A 22,466-nucleotide genomic window follows, 5' to 3' on the forward strand; every position below is an offset into this window, starting at 1 on the left:
CTGCCGCCGCTTCCGCTCTCCGCGGTGCGTAGCGAGGGGGAGGGCGGGGAGGCACCGCCCAGGCCCCGCCGCCCTCGCGGGACCCGCGGCCGCGCAGGTACCGCCGCTGCCGCTGTCCGGGCGGGGGTGCCGAGGGGGGCGGCAAGGGGGGCGGTGCTGAGGCGCCACGGGTCACCCCGAGGGTCCCCCGGGCCCGAGCAGCCGCTCGCCCCCGCCTTCTGCCCGCGGGTTTCACGTGAGAGACGTGTCGGCATCTCCCCCCTTCATTACCTGGGTAGGGGGGCTTCCCTATGGGTGCGAACAGGGAGGCCACCCGCGGTCCCGTAGTGCTGGACAGGGCGCGTTCAGCCGCCTTCGCCCCGGGAAAGGGGCTCTGGCCGAAGCTATGGGTAGCAAGAGTGTGCTGAGTGCTCCGTGGCGTTCGGTACAGCTACACTGCAGCTGTCACCAGATTGTGATCTCCTGAGATCTACTAAATTTTTGTCCGACTCGAGGAAGTAAGAGCCAGTTCCAAACTATGCATTGGGTGGTGGTAATTTTTCTGTCTTTTCTTCACAGCAGCAAGCACTCCCTGGAGACATGGACCACTCAGCGGATGCATCCGGGCTCCTGGAAGGCTCTGATATTGGGTCACAGAAAGAGAGAGTGGTGACAGAGGAGGAATGGCTACAAAAATGGGAAATGGGTAACATCGGGTTTCACAAGGAACAAGGGCATCCGTACGTGACTTCGCTCTTCTGCCTAAGCTGTTTTAAGAAATGCCATGAGATGAGTTACTTGGCTCATTCGAGAAGCTCTTAATTGAAAATGGAACATTTGCCAAAGGGAAATTATCTTACATGGGCACAGCTTGAAACAAAAATAAATACAGATATTTTTGTGACCTACATTTGTCAAAGGACGGAGAAAAGAAAGTATTGAAATGAATGTAGAGCTTTTACTCTTGAATCAAGTTTTAAATCTTGGCTAGTTTGACTAGAAAATCTTAAATTTTCTGATGGAGAAGCTTTGCACTGTTGTTCATGTTATGAAACTGGGGCTTGAAACAGTGTGCAGAGGGCATCAGAGCAACTACCATGCGATAAAAGACAAGGACCTAAGAGAGCAGACCTGATTATATAGCCTTTCAAGACCTGTAGAAGTGATTTGATTGATACAGAAAGTTAATAATAGTTCTGTTTAAAATCTCTGTTACGGCCCTCTTAGTGGTGGGTTGGTTGGGTTGTTTACTTGCAAAGATAAACAGAAAATAGAACAAACAGAAATGTGTTAATTTCTGAATGTCATGAAACTGATTTTCTTGCTGTGTAAACAGAAGGTGAATGTTTTTATTTTATGTGTTTATTTCTAATGGCATGAAGCAGGTTGAGCTAATAATATATGTGCCATTATGGAGTTTTCATGCTACCTGGCATAGTGTGTAGCACTTGGCTTTTCGTGTGCCAGCACAAATACTTGTGAAGTAAGACATGTCTTGTTTTTCTGCAGGCTCCTCCAGAAGTATCTGGATGTTCTTTTAAATGGCAGGAGTGGACTGAGGATATTTTTCCCACTTTGTGGTAAAGCAGTAGAGATGAAATGGTAAAACACAGATAATAAGAGCAAAAACCTTATTTGATGTGGGGAGGGAGGAAGGGAGAGGGGAAATTCCCGACTTTACATTGGCCAGTGGAAATGTGCTGCATCTCCACTGGTAGGAAAGCAGCGTCGCTGGAAGCTGAAGGGAGGAGGAAGCTGGTGTTTTGTATAGTAGCATAAATTGAATGGATAAGGTCTGACCTGAAAGTCCTCTTGACTGTCCCAAGTTCAGCTTGGGAAATGCTGAATTTAGATGGATAGAGTGACTGAAGCTATGCCCTTACCACTGCTGCTTTTGGTAGCAATGCCAGCTTAAATTGTCCACACTGAGGTCGGTTGTGCCAGATAACATTTTCAAGAGACCATATGGCATGCCAATCTGGAAATTTAAATGATTTGGACTAAATTTAACTTCCTCTTTTTTTATACTTCTTATTTTACTTTTACCTTTTTTTGGGGGGGCCAGTGGTGGTAGTGTTGTGTTTATAATCCGGGCCTATATAAGCCAGTGTTCTTTCTTGGAGGGAGGGAGCACAAACCAAAAACTGAGCTGCATCCTCAAGTAATCCAGCTATCAGGTTTTATCACAGTAACTACTTTCTAGGCTGACTGTGGGCTTTGACACACATTGGTGTTTTGCTGAGCTGCAGCAGCGTGGAGGTTACCACACCTCCTTCGTTGCCTGTTCCTGCCAAGCCACAGAGACAGCTGGGTGGGCAGTGTGCCTCAGCAACCTCAGTTCAGAGCACAGCACCTTTCTGAAATGGACAGTTTCTCAGTGCAATCACCTGTTTTCATTGAGTTCGTAGGAATAAATGCATAATTCATTGAATCTAAATAAAGCATATAAGTCCTTGTCAACTGCATGCTGAGTGGTGCTAATTTAAGCTCAGATTATGGAAGGGAGGTGTTCAATATAATCTGAATGCTTCAGAAAGTCAGGATTAGACATATCAGGGCATCCTAAAACTAAGATTTCCCTAATGAATAAATGATGCATGGGAGATACACATTTTGCCCAACCTGTGGGCCTCATGTAAACTTGGTCCCTCTCTTACATGCAGGCTGGCAGACATGGGACACAGTGTTGTTGGTGTGGAAGTCAGCGAGCAAGCGGTGAAGGAATTTTTTTCAGAACACAGTCTGCCTTATTGTGAGGAGCCAGTCCCTGAGATTTCAGGAGCAAAAATGTTCCAGGTATGTCTCCTGTGTTGTCAAATGATGTGGTGTGGTTAATCATGCAATGCAGGCATAACTGAGCAAACAAGTCATTCTGCTTTTATGCCTCTGTTTTACTGGTAATCATTCACCTCTTCTGAGGAGGTCTAAAAGGAAGCTCTGAGTTGTATTTTTGGGCTGAGAAGTTATTCTTCTAAACTTACTACTTTGACCTTCTTATGACAGTGAAGCACCTGAATGTAGAAGGAATGTATTTTAAAACTGGGCAATTGCATGCCTTGGTGGATTAGAACCTCTCTGGAGGGGACCAGAAGAGTTACCTCAGTAAACTAAAACTAAAAATGTTTCTCACTGTTTTTCCCCATTACATGTAAATGTATTTTTTAAATTTCATTTTTAGTAGTATATGGGTATATTTTAAGATACATACTTATATGCTTATGAGTGTGTATTTAAAGATAGTTAGCTGATAAGGATTGTTTCCCTTGCTTTTTATTGTAGAGTACCTCTGGCAACATTTCCCTCTACTGCTGCAGTATTTATGATTTGTCCAGGTAGGAATACTCATCATGTTTTACAATTCTCTATAATTGAACGTGTACTAGTACTGTCCAATACTATTATTTTCTTTGAATCAGACAAAGATTTGTCAGTTACTCTCAAGAAAACTTGTATTAATTTGTATGAGAAATATGAATAGCCAATCTCCAACAAAAGCTTAATTCCATTGCTGATCATTAAGGACAACGACTAATTATCTTTAAATGGGCTTCTTATTCCAAGCCATTCTGTGAAAGTTATCAAAAAATATTTTTGCTCTTACAGTAAAACCAAATTATCTTTAACATTACTGATGAATTCTATGAAACAAAACTCTAGTACAATCCCTTACTCAGAGTAGCTTAGTAAAAGTAAAGAGAATATATCCAGAGGTGTCTTAGCACTATAGTTCCCTCCTCTTGCAGTTCTTACTCAGATGTGATTTTCTCTAGATTACAAGGTTTTGGTTAAGTTTTTTGTGTTTGTTTGCTCTTCCTACAAACAACTGTCAGGCACAAGAATTTGTTCCATGGCTCTTCAGTAAAAAGGAGCTAGAGCTTTAACATTTACTTCAATAGGCTTTCCAGAACTAGTACATATACAGTTACAATAGGTAGTTCAGGACACCAGAACGTGGTGTTTAGTATATGATCTTTTTTTTTCAATCTGCCAAAACACTGGAAAAAAGACTGTTCATTACTAGAGTCCAAAGTCTTTCAGACAATAGACCATGACTAAGACTTCTGCTGCTGCAGCTGACTCCAGTTGGTTTGAATAGTGTATATATGTAAGTGGTCTTGCAAAGTGTTGAACAGATGGGCTGTGTATGAATGTGACTTTGTAGATACTGCCTGGTTTCTTCCCCTCCTTGCCCCCCCAGTGTAGCTGCTTGCTATGCTGTAGATCCCTATAAAGCCTTCTTGCTGGGAGTTGACAAGTTGCTCAGGGATTGCTTAAGCTTCTCAGAAATTTTAAAAAAATTCAGTCATAAGTTTTGTAGCAAGTCATGTGGTAAAACCTGTAACTTCCATCACAACATGGTGGAATATAACTTTGAAATAAACAAAATTAGATAATTAGTGACAATTTCAGTGCATATCACTGGATCCAGTACATAGTTTTCCATCCACAAAATAAATTGGTAGACAGACATTCTGGATGCAGAATGAACTGTGTTTCCAACAGCAGTCAGCAGATACCTGTGACTAGAAATGCACATACACTTCTAGTTTCTGTGTACAGACAATTTGATTAATTACCCAGTAATTATGGAAATTAAACTTATTTCTCTCTTGCTGAGCCTGGCCTACTAACAGGTCCCTTTGATCTCCATTAGCCTACCATTCATTAGAAGAAAACTCAGGTGTGCTCCTGACCTTTGTCAGAATGGGACATTTCAAAGACTCTTGCTAGTTAAAGAGTAACAGGAATTACTGCTCTTTCTGGGCATTCTGGGACATATGTAAAACAGTTATATTACACAATCATTGTACCTCCTAAGTATGGCTGCAAGACTTCAAAAAAATCAAAAATTGCTTTAACTGAAACTATTAAACATATGCAGAGATAGCAATTCACAAGTTTACTCATAAATCCAGTGGGTTTTCTGCAGATACGTGAATTTCTGATTTACATGTTAAATTTTGTTAGTTGTGGTAGTACCTAACCCATGCTGAATGCCGTATAAATGCATGGCAGTGTGATACAATGAAAGGTACACCGAAGGGAAGTGCTTCCTAATACCTTAGCTTCATCCTGATTCTACATCAGGGTGAAAGACAGCTGTGTGCCTTTTTTGACCTTTTCCTCATGGCTTCATTGTGTTGTGAAGGAAATTCGATGTGCAAAGGGGCAAAGAGCACCCAGACACTCAGCAGGTCCTGAGATCTGGGCAGCCAGGAGACCAGGACTGGGACAAGGCCACAGCGTGAGCCTGCCTGCAGCCTGGGATGTCTGTAGGCCCTGATGAAATCACTGGGGAGTAAAGTACATGAAATGCCTGTATGGAGCCACTGACACCATTCCAGTTAGACCAGATTAAAGCTGGAAAGAAAAACCAAGTGCAGAAAACCTCAGTGGTTTGCCTAAGGTTTCAGCAGACTCAGCTATGCAGAGAGAACTGCCTCCAAGCCTCAGAAGATCAAGTTTGTCACCTGCCCCACTAAACTTTCCTTTGTGCCCTGCATGTCCATTGCTTGTTTAACTGTCTCTTTTAAAATCTCCTTTCAGTTAGAAGGCTGGTTATTTAAATTAGATTAGACTTGGCAAACTTTAAAAGAAGTCAGCACTTGAAAGTGTTATCATGTCTCATCGCAGTAGAGTGGGAAATACAAGATCAGCTTGTAGGTTAGATGCCAGAGACTTAGCAATGCTATTGCAATGAAAATAGCAGTGGGCAGAGAGAAGTTCTCATGGTTTAACTCTGGCTAAGGTGACAGAACTAAGCACCACACAGCTGCTTGCTTATTCCCCCCATCATGAGATGATGGGGGACAATCGAAAGGGTAAAAGTGAGAAAGAAACATGTGCGTGAAGATGAAAACAGTTTGATAATTAAAAAGAAATTTCAAAAAATTGTAAGGAAAAAAAAAAACACACAAAAAAGAACAACCAAAGAGAGAGGAAAATAAAACCCAAGAAAGACAAGTGGTGCGAATGAAAGCAGTTGCCCACCAAGCAACTGACACCTAGCCAGTCCCCAAACACTGCCCCCATCCACCAACCTCCCAGCCAGTTTTATTGCTGAGAATGGAGCCAGATGGCCTGGAATATTCCTTTGCTCAGCTGGGGTCAGCTGTGCCTGCTGTGTCCCCGCCCAGCTTCTTGTTCATTCTTGTACTCTCCAGCCTACTCACTGGTGTCACGGTGTGAGGAGCAGAAAAGGTGTTGGTGCTGTGTAAGTGCTGCTCCGCAGTAGCTCAGTCATCAGCGTATTATCAACATGATTTCAAGCCGAAATCCAACACAGCCCTATGCAAGCTATTATGAAGAAAGGTAGCCCTACCCTAGCCAAAACCTGTGCAGAAATGAAGACAGAGGTGATGCAATTGGACTCTGACATCTGCCCAGTAGGCAGAAGGTTATTGCATCATTCATGCCACATTTTTCTAAGTAAACGTATTCAAACTTTCTTTAAAATTACGCAATTTACTTCATTACTACCTTACTGCCTAACCTCGTGTTTTAATAATTACCAGAAACAAGGCTCTTTCTTATCCCCTGAATATTCTTGTCTTTTGTGTCACTCTGGCTGCTCTTACCATCCATTAATAAAGGCATTTCTTGATAGTCTTGCCCACTTGCAGGCTTCGGGTGGTCATTGAAGCCATCTGCCAGCATATCCAGAAGCAAAACTAGTGTCTGCAGCACAATTACACTGAGGCAAGCAGCAGTAACTTAACTTTTCTAGCATTAAACAAATGGCAAGCTGAAGCTAACTGTCCTGGACGTGTAGCTGGGAATTCAGGTGTCCTAAAGCTACTGAATGTGCTGAGCTCAGTGATAGTAAGCAACAAGGCACCTTCCTTAGCCTGCATCTGAAATACTGCATGGGTTTTAGACAGTGGTCAAGAACTGTTGGTGTGCTGAGTGCATGTTAGACAGCAGGATGTGGTTACTGAACACCCAGACTTGTAGCTGAATATGTTAAAACTACATTTCTTCCTCCCTGCCATGTCTCAGCACCCCCTGATGGGGAAGCACTGACCAATTCCTGCACCTCTTTGTTATTGCAGCAGGACTGAGAACCAGGAGGGCTTCTTAAATTCCAGATCCCATTGGTTTGGATTATGAAAGTGCTGCACCATAAAAAAAGGTGGTGGGGGATCTGCACCACTAGCTGCAGAATCCTTATGACTTTACAAAAGTATCTGAATAAAGATGAAGGTGCCTTTTTACTATTTCTAACCCTTTTCCTTATCTTGTTACAGCTCAATTGTTGGCAAGTTTGATGGGGTTTGGGACAGAGGAGCTCTTGTAGCTGTGAATCCATGTGACAGACAACGGTTAGTAAATTGCATTGTTACTATCTTTTCTCTGATGTATCAGTGACAAGTTTTTGATCCTCTGACTTGTTGATGAGTCCTTTTTTATTTAAAGAACCAACCTACCCAAGTTCTTCTCTACCACAAGCATCTGCTGCAGTCTCAGAGTGCTGTACTCTTCCTTCAGGAAGCCGCCCTGCCTCTCAGTGGGAAAATATGTGGTTTGTTCCAACCCAAAAGAAGCAGAACTTCAAGTCTCATCTGAATTCTATTATTTCCTTTTCACCCCATCTACTTCTTCTCTCTTTGTTCTTTTTCCCCTCACTCCTCTTCATTCCAAATTTTTTTGTTCTTTCCTATAGCCAGCCCAAATTTAGTTTGAACCTGCTCCCAGGATTTTTTGATTAGATTCATAATCTTCAATTCACAATAATTTTAAAAGATCAGTAATGTAATGTGTACTGTATTCTAGACTGTGGCAGATGAATACTTGGTTTGACTGTTAATCTTGATCTGAATGTGCAAAAAAAGGATAAATGTTTGTTTATGGGAAATAAGTATAATCTTTATTTGATGTTTTTCATGTGTAGCATGAATTTTATGCTCCTGAAATTTAAACTGTTTTGCTTAGTCTCTGTGCAGTTCAGTTCAAATTCTGTCTGCATAGAAATGCATTTTGTTGAATATTTGAATGCTATGCTTAAATGCTTTACAAAAATAATAAAGCATAATTTTTTCATTTTAGCTATGCCAGTTTGATGATCAACCTAGTGGAGAAAAATTCTTCTTATCTCCTTGTTACGGTTTCATATGATCCAAACAAACACAAAGGTGAGAACTTTGTACTGTTCATGTTGTGATTTTGCTTTAATACAAATTGTATAAAGATATAGTAGATGTATTAGTATCTTCCCCAAGATTCTTATCTGCATAGCTTTGTTAGCTGGTGGCACCAGTATAACTGTGTGTTAAAAAGTTTAGATATTGACCAAGCTTGAGACTATATTTGGGTTTTCTCTAGCATTCAGAGATGCTAAGGGTGAGTTGAGGACAGTCATGGTATATTAACAATGAAAGAAAACTGTAAGTGTGGCTGTTACAATGAAGCTGGAAGTCAGAGTACTTAGTAACATCCTGTCTGGCCTCGGGAGCTTGAAACACTCCCAAGAACATCAGCTTCATGCTGTTTATCCAGTATTTGCAACCCAATGTGTTGCCAATCTTGTGCCTCTCTCTCAGCCGCTACCATGCTCTGAATCTACTTAGAAGACGTGAAATTTTGTAAAGTCGTATTTTTTCCTTTTATAGTTTTTATATTATGTACTGAAGTGAGAGATTTTTTTAGTTAATATGAACTCACAAAAGAAAGATTTTTTTTTTCTGCTTTTGGGCCCTTCAGCGTAATTATCCCCCCCAAAAATAGGTCTTGCTATCACAAGCAACAACAGTTTAATTCATTGCTTTCCCTCTGACATTGTTCAGCGTTTAGCCTTAATCATGCCATTGTAGTATAAAGAGATTGTGGACTGGATTCACACAGCACACTGAGAGTGGTCATAGCCACGTCACATTCATGATTCCCTGCTGCAGCTGGAGATGAAGCAGCAGCAACACCTAAAGCTGTCTGGCCCACCAAGGTGCCACGAGTTCCTGGACATGTTTTATGATTCCTGCTGGTGGTGCTACACCCTGGGGCCCAATTAAAGGCCGGGTGCTGTGAGTGAAGGGGTTGGCTCTCCTACTGCAATGTAAATTTTGTCTTCTTCCCATGTCTCCTCTCTGATTAGTTTAATCCCTTTTCTTTCAGGCCCACCATTTTATGTTCCTGAATCTGAAATTCAAAGTTTGTTTGGTGAGTAAAATTTCAGCTAACCCTTAGGAATTTTTTCCAAAGCACATAAAGATGTTTAGATGCCTCTATCTTGCCCTGTGACGAGTGATACAGTCATTTGCTTCTTATATAAAGGCTAGAGTCATAGGAAAATACTGGGAAAAATTATTACCATTTAGCCACAGGGATTTTGCTGTCAAGGAAAGTTCTCAGTTCTTCAAAAGATATGAAGAAAACCCAAGAGACAAAGTTTCTTGTCTCGCTTTGGTACCTTTTTATTCTCCCAGGATTCATACTGCACTCAGTAATCCTGTAGCTGCAGTCTCAGAGTCCTGTTTGACCATTTTGCCTTCGCCTGCACCTCATCAACCAGTTGCCCTGGTTTTAATACAAGTCCTACCAGTGCTACCGTTTCTGCTGTACTTTTGTGATAAAGAAGGAAAGTAACATGGCACTCAAAGAAAATGCTAAAAATGTACAACTCATATCTATCAAAGTAATGAAATTTGGAGCTGTGTCAGGAATTTAATTTTTGGTGTTCCTCATGATGTGCTGTAATATCTTACTTGTAAATTTACAACTTTCTGAGACTCCAGCAGTGTTTCTGTGCAGTGAGTCATTTGTATAGACTGTTGCATCCCAGTGCAAAAGAGAGAGATTAGGTTTCCCCCAGTGCATTTATATCACTGTGTTAGGGACTATGAGGAAATCTGTGGATAAGATTTTCTTTTTTCTGGACACTTTGCATTTTTCTTTGACTAATCATTCACTAATTTGTTATTCTTACCTCCTTTTCAGGCAACTTCTGTGAGATTAAGTGTCTTGAAAAAGTCGATGATTTCTCAGAGAGACACAGGCAATGGGGACTAGATTATTTTCTGGAGGTGCTATATATACTCAAGTTTGTAGCTTGATTAAAATGAATTAAAATAACTTGCCTCCCATCTTGCTTTTACTGACATCTCACATTTTAAAATGGGCCTTCTTGAAGCAGGCTTTTTGTCCATTTTGCTTACAAAGTCAGCTCTCCTACACAGCTGCCTTTACTGCTTTGAGATGTGAACAGCTTTTCTTAAACTCCGTGAACAAACAACCATTACTAAAGTATACCTTATTCTTCCATGTCAATTCAAATCATGAGAGCTGTGAGAAAGAAATGTTCTTGTACCTTTTCAGCCATTGCTGATCAATGCTGTCTGCCTGGCACTCTGCAGGTTGGCCTTGTCAGCTAGCAGCCATGGGAGTGTGTCAGCTGCAGTTCAAACACTGTTTTCTGGGGCACTGGCCTTGCACCAGGCTGGGCAGAGAGAGGTGGGAAGCTGCTGCAAGTTGGTTCTCTCTTGTCCCTGTGAATACATGTCAAGTGAAGAGCTGGCAGTGAGGGGGCAAGGCAAGGCAGCAGCTGCCAAGAGGAAATTACCATCCAGCAAGAAAGGCTGGAGGGAAGTAGACTGGATGACCATAAAGGGGAGAGTGTGGGTAGAAAACGTCCTGGCAGTTGCTCACAAGTGTGCTGCTCCCTCATTTGAGAGTGCAGCTATTGTCAGGTAAACCAGCAGTGCCTTACCTTGGGTAAGAGAGTTCAAAGAGTGCTGAGAGAGCTGCAGATGTTATTGCTAAGCCATTCTCCATCATCTCTGAAAGGCCATGGAGTTCGGGAGGGGTGCCTGAGGACTGGAGGAAAACCAATGTCACTCCAGTCTTCAAAAAGTGCAAGAAGGAGGACCTAGGAAACTATAGACCAGTCAACCTCACCTTTATCCTTGGAACAACCCCTCCTGGATGTCATCTCTAAGCAAGTGGAGGAAAAGAAGGTTATCAGAAGTAGCCAACATGGATTCACCAAGGGAAATGGGCTGGGTTAGTGGGCAGTGAGGTAGATTGAGAACTGGCTGAGTGGCAGAGCTCAGTGTTGTGATCAGTCTAGTTGGAGGCTGTAGCAAGCAGTGTTCCCAGGGGTCAGTACTGTGTCCAGTCTTGGTCACCTTATTAATCAGTGATCTGAATGAAGGGACAGAGTGTACCTGCAGTAAGTTTGCTGATGATACAAAACTAGGGGGAGTGACACACCAAAGTGCTGTGCTGCCATGCTGCAAGACCTGGACAGGCACAGGAGCCAGGCAGAGAGGAACCTAGTGAAGTTCAGTGAAGGCAAGTGCAGGGTCCTGCACCTGGGGAAGAAAAACCCAGGGCACCAGCACAGGCTGGGGGCTGACGTGCTGGAAGGCAGCTCTGCAGAGAAGGACCTGGGAGTCCTGGTGGTCAACAAATTAGCCAGCAGTGTGCCCTTCTGGCCAAAAAGGCCAGTGGTATCCTTGGGTGCATTAGGAAGAGTGTGGTCAGCAGATCGAGGGAGGTGATTGTGCTCCTCTACGCAGCCCTGGTGAGGCCACCTCTGGAGTGCTGTGTCCAGTTCTGGACTCATCAGTACAAGAGAGACCTCAACATGGAGTAGGTCCAGCAGAGGACTATAAAGATGGCTGGGGGACTGGAGCATCTTGCTTATGAGGAAAGGCTGAGAGAGCTAGGATTGTTTATCCTGGAGGGGAGGCAACTGAGCAGGGACTCATCAATGCTTACAAATATCTTTTAGGGGAGTGGACAAGAGGATGGGACCAGATTTTCAGTGTTGCTCAGGGGCAGGACAAGGGGCCACAGGCACAAACTGAAACACAGAATGTTCCGTCTGAATAGGAGGAAAAACTTCTCTAAGAGTGACAGAGGACGGGAATTTCTCCCCTTGGCAGCTTATTTTGAAAGGAAAGATATGATTGAAATGTAGTGTATCATAATTTGTCGAGAATAGAAGGCGAGTAAAAGTCATGGGGCTTTTTAGAGTGCCATAGTCCTAGAGCTGCAAATGGGTCTCCTGGTTTTAGCATAGCAGTCCCCACGCCCACAACCCATTGGAACACTCAGTATTGCCTGTAGATACTCGTGTTTCAAGGTTGGGTTGACAGAGAGAAGAAGGGATGTAGCCAGTGGGCCAAAACAAGCTGGGAGCTGCTGTTTTTGTTTGTTTTCACTCCTGGCCAGTACTGCAGCTACCAGGTTAAAGCATCTCCTTCCTTTCAATACAGAAAGTTTTGTCTGGATGCAACATGAGAGCTGCTGAAGTTTATCTTGGACTTCAAGATACGTGATAGCTGCAAAAGGCCAGGCGCTTGGCACGAGGCTGCCGCGTGCTCTGTGGTGTCCTGCACAGGACTCCCAGGCATGCGACAGCCTGGCAAGAGCAATGCCACATACCAAACCAGCCATTTTAGGATGTGTAAGATGGCTCTTTGTGTGTACCCTGCAATTACTCTGAGAATACCCTGTAAATACACCTAGCAGAATGAGCACATGCTGTTCATGCACCTTACAAGATGTGTGTACTTATCTGTCTGAGAAATGTGTCTACTAGAGATGAATGTAAATATTTTCTAAAGTTTGCCAGAATGGCAGGGAAAATCCAAAGAAATAAAGATGGAGTGCATCCCCTATGAAGACAGGCTGAGAGAGTTGGGATAGTTCAGCCTGGAGAAGGCTCTGGGGAGACCTTAGACCAGCCTTCAGTACCTGAAGGGCCTGCAGGAGAACTGGAGAGACTTTTTATAAGGGCATGTAGTGACAGGACAAAGGGAAAACTGGCAGAGGGTAGGTTTAGGTGATATATTAAGAAGAAATTCCTTAGTGCAAGAGTGATGAGACTAGAACAGGTTGCCCAGAGTAGCTGTGGATGCCCTGTCCCTGGAAGTGTTCAAGGCCAGGTTGGATGGGGCTTTGAGCAATCTGGTCTATCCTGATCATCCCTACCTATGGGAGGGAGATTGGAACTACATAACCTTCAAGGTCCCTTCCAACCGAAACCATCCAGCAGTCCCACGATTCTGTGAAATTGTGGCTTAATTCCTTACTCTGGTAGGGGCATAAATACAGCTAGTAGTGGTATGGTAACTTGGTAACGGGATGTCTGTAAGAATCTAGTGGATATATGAATATTCTGGCGGGTATTTGAACGTCCTTGTGGATATTGGAACACTGCGGTGGTTATTTGAGTGTTCTGGTGGCTATATGAACACTGGTGGATGTACGAGTGCTGTGGCGGTCCCGGCGGGAAGGGCGGCCCGGGCCGCAGGGCCCCAGCGCCGTCCCGGCGGCAGCGCTGCTCCGCCCCCGCTGGCCCGCAGGGGGCGCGCGGCCGCCTCAGCCGCGCTCAGCGCCCGCCCCGCTGGGCCCGGGGGATCGGGGCCGGCGCGGGGGCTCCGATCGCTCTCCTCAGGCGGGCATGGCGGCGGAGGACGAGGCGGAACTGAGCCTGCTGGAGTGCCGGGTGTGCTTCGAGCCGTACGGCCCCGACGGGCAGCGGCGGCCGCTCAACCTGCCCTGCGGGCACGTCCTCTGCCGGGGCTGCGTGGGGGCCCTGGCCGGCGCCGAGCGCCGGAGGCTGGAGTGTCCCTTCTGCCGGCGGCTCTGCGGCCCCGCCGAGACCAGCGACTGCCGCCCTCTGCTGCAGCTGCTGGAGCTTCTGGGCCCCGGCGGCGGCGGCCTCGCCTCGGCCCTGGGCAGGAGCGGCGGAGGGGCGGCGGCGCCGGCTCCCGGGGGGCTCGGTCTGCGGCTGTGCCTGGGGGGCTGGGGGTCGCTGGTGAACCCCACTGGGCTGGCGGCCTGCCCCGGGTCGGGCCGCCTGGCAGTGGCACACGACGGCAAGAAAAGGATCCACGTCTTCGGGCCGAGCGGGTTCTGCCTGCGGCGTTTCGGGGAGCGGGGGGACGCGGGCAACGACATCAAGTATCCCCTCGATGTGACGGTCACGTCGGACGGGCACGTGGTGGTCACCGACGGCGGGGACTGCTCCGTGAAGGCCTTCGATTTTGAGGGAAGGGGAGTCCTGGCTGTCCGGGAAGGCTTCTCTTTGCCCTGGGGCTTGGATGCCACCCCCAAGAGCGAAGTAATCCTGACCGACTCGGAGGCGGGCGCGCTCTACCGCTTGACGGCCGACTTCCAAACGGGGGAATTAAAGAAGTGTCAGATGATCCGGTCCCGGCTTGTCAGCCCCAGAGCGGTTGCAGTCTGCCAGACCTCGGGTGCTGTCGTGGTAATAGAGCACCTAAAAGCTCGAGGGCCGAGCAAGGACAGCACCCGCGTGAAGATATTCAGTGCCGAGATGGATCTCATCGGCCAGATGGACAGCTTCGGTCTGAACCTCGTTTTCCCCTCCAGAATATATGCTACTGCTGTGGCTTTCGACAAGGAAGGTCGTGTTCTAGTAACGGATGTCTGTAGCCAGGCTGTCATATGCTTAGGGAAACCTGAGGAGTTTCCCATCTTTAATCCTCTAATTAGCCATGGACTTTCTTATCCTGTCGGACTGACTTACATGGCAAACGATTCCCTTGTTGTTTTAGACAGCGGTGATCATTCAGTAAAAGTATATAGCTCTACCTGAATGGGGTTAGATGCTTACTGCAAGCTGCTTTTGGCCATAAAGCATGCAGAGTTCTGGTGTTTGTAGGCGTGAAGGGAGGAGGCAGATTTTGGGCTTTGAGTGAAATTACCCTCTGAGCAACACGCCGTGCTTCCTGCAAAACTTGCATCACATCTCTTGCCTACCTGTTGGAGAGGACCTGGCTGTTGCTGCCTGTAGCCAACAATGAATCAACCAAACAAATCATTTGGCATTTAAAAACTATTCCATGTCTTGATAACCAAATGTTTTTAGTTCTTTTTGACGAGTAATCAAAGACCAGCACCTGTGAAAGTAATGTGTCATTTATTTACGTGTCCCAACACAGTTTTCACTATTCTTAAGTATAGATACACTCCTGACAGAACTGTTTCCAGGAATTGTGCACAAGGAAAGAGATTGCCTTGTCAGAATGATAGGAGAATTGGAAGCCTCCGTTCAAGGTTGCCTAAATCCAGCTAAAATCGTTGTGATGGAGGAGCTAGCACTGATGAGTGAGTTACGAGAAGTGAATTCGTGTTCAAAGCCTGTTTTTTCCGTACCAGGAAAATGTACTTCGGGGAGCACTCTTGGCTAGTTTATTCCTACCTTTATTAAGGTTGTACTGGAGCACTCTGTCTTCCTCTAAAATGCCCAAGTCTGTGTCTTTACCCAGAGTTAATCTGGTGTGTGGTTACACAGAGTGGGCTGCTTTCCCTAAAAGCCCCTTGAAGTATTCTATTCACGTTTAGACCACAAATACTCCTGCATGTGTAAGTTTGAGTTGGCTGTGCTGCTAATGCTACAAGTAGGAGGTTTTCAGCACTGCCTGCCCCTGTTTTGTCATTAATATGGTGCTTTTACACCTCAAACTCCAGGATTCAACTGCAAATTGAAATGTTAGTGAGAAGTAATAGAGAAAGGGGGACGTAAGCATCTTTATTTTTCCTAGCTTCCAAATGAGGTTTTGTTGATTGTGAACACACAGGAGATTTAGATCAGTTTATATTCTCTTGTTTTACTCACAGTAATATTATATTCTCACTTATATTCTCACAGTTTTACTGTGGACACAAGTCCTGTTGCCTTATTGCACAGTGGAAATTATGGTATATATGAGATATTTTGAGAAGGATTTAATACCCCCACTAGAAGTCACCACTGCGTTTTTAGGCATTTACCTGCTGCTAAAATGATTACTTAGATGGTTCAGCATTAAAATGAAGTTACATATAAATGTAAATGCTATCTGAGGTAGAGTTGATTAAAATGGCAGAAAACTTTTTGGGTAATTTCTTTTTTTTAGTAATTGAAATCATTAATATTAACTAAGGTAATTTGAAATTCACAGGCAATCTGTCAGTAAATTTTTTATCTGGCTTTTGGTCTGACTTCAGGGCATTTAATAACTGCATGTGTTACAGCACCAGTGATTTACCAAATACTTGCATTAAATTGGAGCAGTTCAGCCCTCTAATTCAGCCAATGTGTTAATCTGTCTCATGTCAACATTTATGTAAACAAAACAAATATATTAATTGCAGCTATTTGTAAAGGTTAATTGAACAGTGACCTGCCAATAAAGTGTGATTTGCTTATTCCTATATTTTAATAATTTAGTGACAATTCCTCACAACTTCTCATCACATGTTTCCTTGTTACAACACCATTTCTGTATTGCAGTTGCCCTGTAGATGTTTTCTTCTTCTGTTTGGTGATATCCTGCAGAAGTTGTTGTAGGGCCATTTGTTGCTATTGAAAATTATATGGATCTGCACAGTTTGTATTTTTCAGCCTTCTCCACTGCCAGGTCAAAGGCAGTGAGTGCCTTTGGAAGAACCAGAAATCCTCCTTGGCTGTTCTGCAGTAGGAGGTGTATGGCCCTGAGCAGGAGCCCAGTTGGGAGGTCAGGAAGGAAATTTACTCAGAGAAGCAGACCCCCTGGATTATATATTCCTTTCAAGATGCCAAGGAGATGCCTGTCTTTGATAGAACCAATTAGATAACACTTCCTTTGGGGGACTGCTGTGTGTTAAAAATGCATGCAATGCCATCAGTGCTGTATTCATACATAATTAATACTTTGTCACAGTAGCACTTCCTCTGAACCATGGGCTGTGAGCTTTCATCTCCTCAAACCTTTGTGTGCACTAGGGGCTTGTTTTTGCTACTGGACTCACGGATTTCCTAAGACCTACGGCCATGTAGGCAATTTTCCAGCAGTTGAAATGCTGATTTTTAAATATTTGACTCATGCTGTTTTAAAATCTACAAAAACTCCCATTGCTGTCCATTCTGCTCCTGTCTCCTTTGGTAACTAGAAATCACTTGATTTTTGGGTTTGTAAGCAAAATAAACTTTGGGACTTTATTCTACCTAATAGAATTTTATTTTTTTTTCTGTGTGCCATCTCCTGCAGTCTCTGCTTTACCTACCTACTGAAAGAAGATGCAGACTTTTTCTGTGAAGAATGCAACTGTTTTCCTTTTACTCTGCAGCTTGGTGTTTAGTGTTGTACAACACTGCATCAAAGGAACCATTACATTCTTCCTTAATTCATTTGATGCAGGTGCCTAAATTGAGAAGCCATAATGAACTGTATAAAACCAAGTATTAAAAATTCTGAGTTCTTTGGTGTGTAAGGGAGTATGCAGCAGTAAAGCTGAAATCTTTCTTTTGACACAAACTCTTGTGTTCTGAGAGAGGGATGGCAAATATTGAAGGGCCCATACTTGAACTGATAACCTTAGGTTTGGAGTCTGACTGGTTGTGCTTGGAATGGGGATAGCTAGATGTGTGCTTACATTTGGAAAAGAGTGGTGGCCATTCCATTTAGAAAGGAACATAAGACTGTGTCTCGTTGCTTCAGTGATAATTACTTTTGCATTTATTTTAATTGCATTTATTTATTTATTATTTAAAAATTCACCACCTCTGCATAACTCTTTATACCTCGTGCTCTAGTCATTGGATTAAAACCAAATACATATAATGGATAGTATTCCTTTAGTGTCATGTCTTCAGGCCCTGGTAGAGATTGCTATGTCTGTTGTGCACACACACACTGCAATTCCTATTTGGTATATTTTTGAGCACTGGTCTCAGGTTGCATATAAATACATCAGGTTATGTTTACAGTGTTACAGAATTAAAGGAGTCAGAGGAGTTTCAGAAATGCATATTGAGATGATGTTCTGTAACATACATAATTTTTGTTTTGCTTGTGAAGAAAATAACTTTAAATAAAGAATATAACCTTTTTTTCAGATTGATGAATAAGGGAGAAAGGGTGAAAACACATAAAATTTGCTTCATTTTGGACGTTGTCCATTTGAGCACCTGTCCATTCCCTCCAGTCACATTGCTGTGCACATCAGTTTGATCTTTATATTTTCCCAAAGCATGGATGTAACATCACCGTAGCATTTTTTAACATGGACTGATTTCAGGGGAAGAGGGGATGTCCTGTAATGTCCAGCCCCCAAACAACTAAGAATTTTATAGAGCAGGTCCTTCAAGATGATGGCCTTGAATATAGGAGACCTTTCAGTTCTGGAGGGGTTGATGGAGGTCAAAAAGCAGCTTTCTTCCCTGGGACCATGGTCACAGTGCTGTTGCACAGGAGGAATTAGTTTTCTTTTCTTTCTCTTCAATGTCTGGGGGTTTTTTCCCTGATTCTTCTGAGAGGCTCGTTTTACAGTTTACATGTCACCTGTGAGTCACAGCTTGCCTCCACAGGAGTAAAGCAAAAATACACATTTTTCAAGTGAGTTCTAAACCTCGGTCTTCATTCAGGCATCTCAAGAAAAGTGACAGATCGTTCGGAGAGCAGCAAGCGCCTATTTGATACTGTTACATAAACACCCCGGCTTTCTCTAAAGTGCCTCTTTCGTGTAACATCTGACTCTCCTGGGCAGCTTCAAAGCTCTCTAATACTGGAGAGGTTCTCAGGGAGCAGATGATGCACTGCACTTACACCTTTTTCTCACTACTGTTTTCCAAGAGATTTACAGATATTCCTGAATTTGGCATTCCAACCTCTCTGTGAGGCAAACACGGTACAAATGTCTTGGTCCTGCAGCTGCAGACAAGAGAGCTGAGAATCAAGGGAAGCCTTTGGCAGACTTCAGGCTAGATCTGAGAGTTCCCATTACAAGGTTACCTTAATAAAGCAGCGACAGTCTGTGTTTAATCACCTCTTGTCTGGGAGGTGCCTTCCTGAGGAAGTTTGGAAGAAGTTTTGACACTATACTGATGATCTTCTTGTTACTAATTCCCTTGGTGTTTCCTACAAATCATGGAAATTAATACTTTTCCAAACCGCAGTGTATTCCTAGATAATTGCTTCCAGTGTGCTCCACAAAAGTGCGTGGTTTCAGTTTTGAAATGCTCAAATTTCACGTTGAGGATAGAAAGGAGGAGACGAGATCAACTCTGAAAAGGAGAAAAAAATTAATGAAAGGTGTCTGTGGCTTAAGCAGAGGGTGAACTCCACCAAGTCAGAGCACAGAGCACACCCATCATTCCAGTAAAGGGAATGCATTCTTAAGAGGTGAAGCATTTCAGCCTGGAAAATGGACAAGATGATAAGGGCTGAAATTAGTATTTAAATTTAAATTAGTATTTACCTCTGGCAGGGGAGTAACCTGCATTAGAACAGATTTTCCAGCTACAATTAGACACTTTTCAGATGGCTATCCTGAGGAGAGCTATCTGTTACTTTTAGCATTTATTATCTCTTAGTTTGTAGCAAAATTCTGTGGGGAAATAAAGATTTGGAGCAAACTATTCATTTTAGATAAGTATGCTCCAAGTAATTAATAAATACATACGTAGCATTTTTCTAAATATCCCTCTTAATGTAGGCAATTTTTATTCTTTGTTTGCAGGTGAGCACTATATAGGCAGAGAGTTGAGGTGAGAGAACAAATCCTGCTTTCATGGAATATATTGTTTTTTAAATCAGGAAACTATTGCTTGTCACAAGATTCCATAAAAATTTTAAATACTTTAAATATTGTTATGTGCCTTGTAATGAATAAAAGCTAGGCAATTTTAAGTAAGACATAGCATTAAAGATATAAAATTATTGCTGGTAAAAAAAAAGAATTTACTTTGAGAAAACTCTGAAGATACTAAGAAAACCAGCCAACCAAAAAAAACCCGATAAAACTATCAAAGCTTGCTTTTAAAACTTCTAGTACAAAAAAAAGATCTTGAAAGAACTATACACCTACATAATCACAGGAGGTAACTCTTACTGGGGATTTTTCCAAATATAAATAGATGAAAGGTAAAACCCATTTGATGCTCACCTAGCATGATTTCATGAATAATATGGCTACGGAATTTAACCAGTATTAACCAGTATTTAGTAACTGCTGATCTGTACTAAAAGTAAGAAACAAAGAACAATTGTATCTTCTACTATGACAGACTAAGCCACTACCATGAGAAGAAATATAATGTCATTAAAATATGCTTTATAAGAAATCTATCAAAAAGAGTCAGATTAAGTATTAAAATATATATAATCACTTTAATATGAAAAGGATGTGCCTGGCTCCCTTATCTGTCATTGTCCTTAATTAGGTAGGAAATAGGGCTCTTGAGTGAGTTCTCTGCCAACTTCCCCTCAACTTGCAGCATGATATTATGGAGCCAGAAGTATTTAAAATACATGTATTAGTCTTTTTCTATTCCTAATATTACTTGAACTGACTTGTTTGAGTTGAGGCTTGCTCTGTCATGAATAGTTTATCTGTGCAGTCATGAGTACTGCAAATGGAATTGTCCACATAAATAAATGCTGCAGGACTGGGCTTGAAGTCAGGGAGATTCAGGCTAGAGCAGAGGTTTGCCCTGGAGAAGTCTTTGCAGCAGACTTTACGATGACAATTTCTGGGAATGCTACTTTGGGGTTTTATGTGCTGAAAATCCTGTGCATGTTTAGAATATATTATAAGCAATTACGACTTTCAACACCAGAAATCTTTTGTGAAAGAAAGTTACTGTGATAGTTTAGCTTTTTTTATTTATCTTTTCATAACGTACTGAAGAACCCTTGCTTGGTTCCCAACAGTCCTTTAGACTGAGTGGATCTGATCCCCTTTGGCATGTGCAGTTGCTCAGTAACCAGCGAGCTGGGGCAAGACCCACTCTGGACCAGCTTCAGTGGAGACCTTATACCTGAACATGTCTTGCAGATCCTACAGAGGAGGCTTTTAGTCTTAGCCAGCAGGTTAGAAAAGTTATGGTGTTTACACTGCAGTAGAGATGACACTGTAGGTTCTTGTCTCAAGAAGACTGTGTGAAAGGAGTTCTAAGGCTGCAGGGTAGTTAGCCACTGTTAGTTTAATTTCTCAAGAAGGATGGGTACCTTTTAAAGACCAATTGAAAAGTGCATCATTTCTTCCCTAGTATGGCAAAGTGGAATTGAAGTTACCCCAGGCCCAGCATTGGAGCTTTTTGTAATTTATTTTGTGATATTCATGAAGCTGTTCAGTACTTGGCTGGTGTTATCATTAAAATGCACCTGATACTATATTTCACATATTTCCACTGTGTCAGTGTTACTGAAATTAAAAAAAAAACCTGAACGAAACATTTTAAAAAGTGTACCTTGAAGGCAGAAGTAAATCTTGTCTTTCATGTATTTCTTTCACTGGAGAAATCAAAGCCACGCAAGAATTATTACCAGACATCTATATCAAGCAAAGGACTTCCACCCTTTTGCTTGACTTGACTTAAACCTCAAGTCAGTGTTCTTGATGATAAGGCTAAATTTTTGATTTCTGAATTTCAGTCGCATTGTTCCTATTTGTGACTTTTGCACAACCCTTACCCATTCTTCCCAGTTGGTTTAGTCTGTTTCAGAACTGTATTTCTCATTAGCTGTTGTTCAGTCAAACTGTGGTGTATATGTGTGTCCTCACCACTTTGATTTCAGAAGAAAGGTTAATTCCATCAGAGGTTCTGTCCATGTTTTGGTTTTGCTGTGTTTCTTTTCTAAAACAGCCTTTCATCTTTGCTGTCAGATTAAAGAGAGGAAACTTCAGATCACAATATGAATGGTGGGAAAGGACTTAAGTCATTCAGGGAATGCCTTTGGGAGACAGGCAACACAAGCTTTATTGCAGGAGAGAAGAGGGTGAAGAACTGTACAATTTAAACTGTGTGTGGACTAACAGTTTTAGGAATCCTTCTACCCCAGCTCCTCCTGTGCAGCTCCATTTGTATTAGTGACTGTGGGAAAAATTAAATCAGAAGTCACTAACTTACAAGTCACTGGTTTGTTTTTTCAGTTCTCTGTGATAGCACCAGGCTGGTCCCAGTGACCAGGACCCTGTATAGGATTTTGTGTATGACTGCTATAACTGGTCTGAGTTTTCATATCAAATGCTGGTGTAGACAAACTACAAGAAGCTTGGAAGCTTCCTTAGGCTATCTGTTCCTCCATTTATTTTTTTTTTACCTGCAAAGAGCAAGCCTTTTTCCATGTGTTAAAGAGGACAAAACTTGAAGTGACATGACAACAAAGGATACCCAGTGGTTGCACTCTTTGACAGTCTTTAATAGAAAAATGAGAGTATGATCTGTTGTTGATAATTTTGGTAGTGGTGGGTTATGAGATTATTATATTGGGTATGTTTTCTTCAGACTGGAGAGAACTGGGAGGAGAAGTGATGTGGTGTTTTGTTTTCTAAATAGAAGATCATGAGTCTTATTATGCACCTTAATTAGTACCTTCAGCACTTGTTTTTACCTTCTACAGGAACTGATGAAACCTGCTCAATTTAATGTGAAATCTTCCTAATGACTTCAATAGACAGCAGACAGATCCAAGATCTGTGCTGAGCTGACTTCCATCTGTTTCAACAAACACAATTCCACCTCCTCTCTCAAGGCTTTGCCTCACTCAGCTTCC

General features: G+C 42.8%; 2 protein-coding genes across 6 annotated transcripts; both read left to right on the top strand.

The window, feature by feature from the left end:
- Nucleotides 1-14: 14 nt before the first annotated feature.
- Nucleotides 15-10,044, top strand: TPMT (thiopurine S-methyltransferase). Of its 5 annotated transcripts, none has more exons than XM_069008018.1 (9): nt 15-97; nt 559-719; nt 1,489-1,581; nt 2,643-2,775; nt 3,259-3,311; nt 7,227-7,301; nt 8,026-8,111; nt 9,088-9,132; nt 9,910-10,044. In XM_069008018.1, the coding sequence occupies exons 2-9, from the start codon at nt 580-582 to the stop codon at nt 10,023-10,025; spliced, it is 741 nt and encodes a 246-aa protein (XP_068864119.1). In that variant the 5' UTR covers nt 15-97; nt 559-579; the 3' UTR covers nt 10,026-10,044. The 5 variants fall into 5 exon arrangements, with proteins under 5 accessions (XP_068864119.1, XP_068864118.1, XP_068864116.1 ...); XM_069008017.1 differs by having other exon boundaries at nt 26-97; nt 562-719; XM_069008015.1 differs by lacking the exon at nt 15-97 and adding an exon at nt 175-274.
- A 3,329-nt stretch (nt 10,045-13,373) lies between these two features.
- On the top strand, nt 13,374-17,753 carry NHLRC1 (NHL repeat containing E3 ubiquitin protein ligase 1). Its single transcript, XM_069008019.1, has one exon. The coding sequence runs from the start codon at nt 13,382-13,384 to the stop codon at nt 14,540-14,542; it is 1,161 nt and encodes a 386-aa protein (XP_068864120.1). The 5' UTR covers nt 13,374-13,381; the 3' UTR covers nt 14,543-17,753.
- Nucleotides 17,754-22,466: the final 4,713 nt, after the last annotated feature.

The sequence above is a fragment of the Aphelocoma coerulescens genome, chromosome 2 (assembly GCF_041296385.1).
Source record: "Aphelocoma coerulescens isolate FSJ_1873_10779 chromosome 2, UR_Acoe_1.0, whole genome shotgun sequence".
Taxonomy (NCBI): Eukaryota; Metazoa; Chordata; class Aves; order Passeriformes; family Corvidae; genus Aphelocoma; species Aphelocoma coerulescens.

Excerpts from the sequence above, each read along its gene's own strand:
- TPMT (XM_069008014.1), top strand. The coding sequence starts at position 386 with ATGGGTAGCAAGAGTGTGCTGAGTGCTCCGTGGCGTTCG. Across the intron at positions 3,312-7,226 it reads AGTATTTATGATTTGTCCAG|CTCAATTGTTGGCAAGTTTG; the intron begins GTAGGAATACTC and ends ATCTTGTTACAG. Across the intron at positions 9,133-9,909 it reads TGAAATTCAAAGTTTGTTTG|GCAACTTCTGTGAGATTAAG; the intron begins GTGAGTAAAATT and ends CCTCCTTTTCAG.
- NHLRC1 (XM_069008019.1), top strand. The coding sequence starts at position 13,382 with ATGGCGGCGGAGGACGAGGCGGAACTGAGCCTGCTGGAGTGCCGGGTG.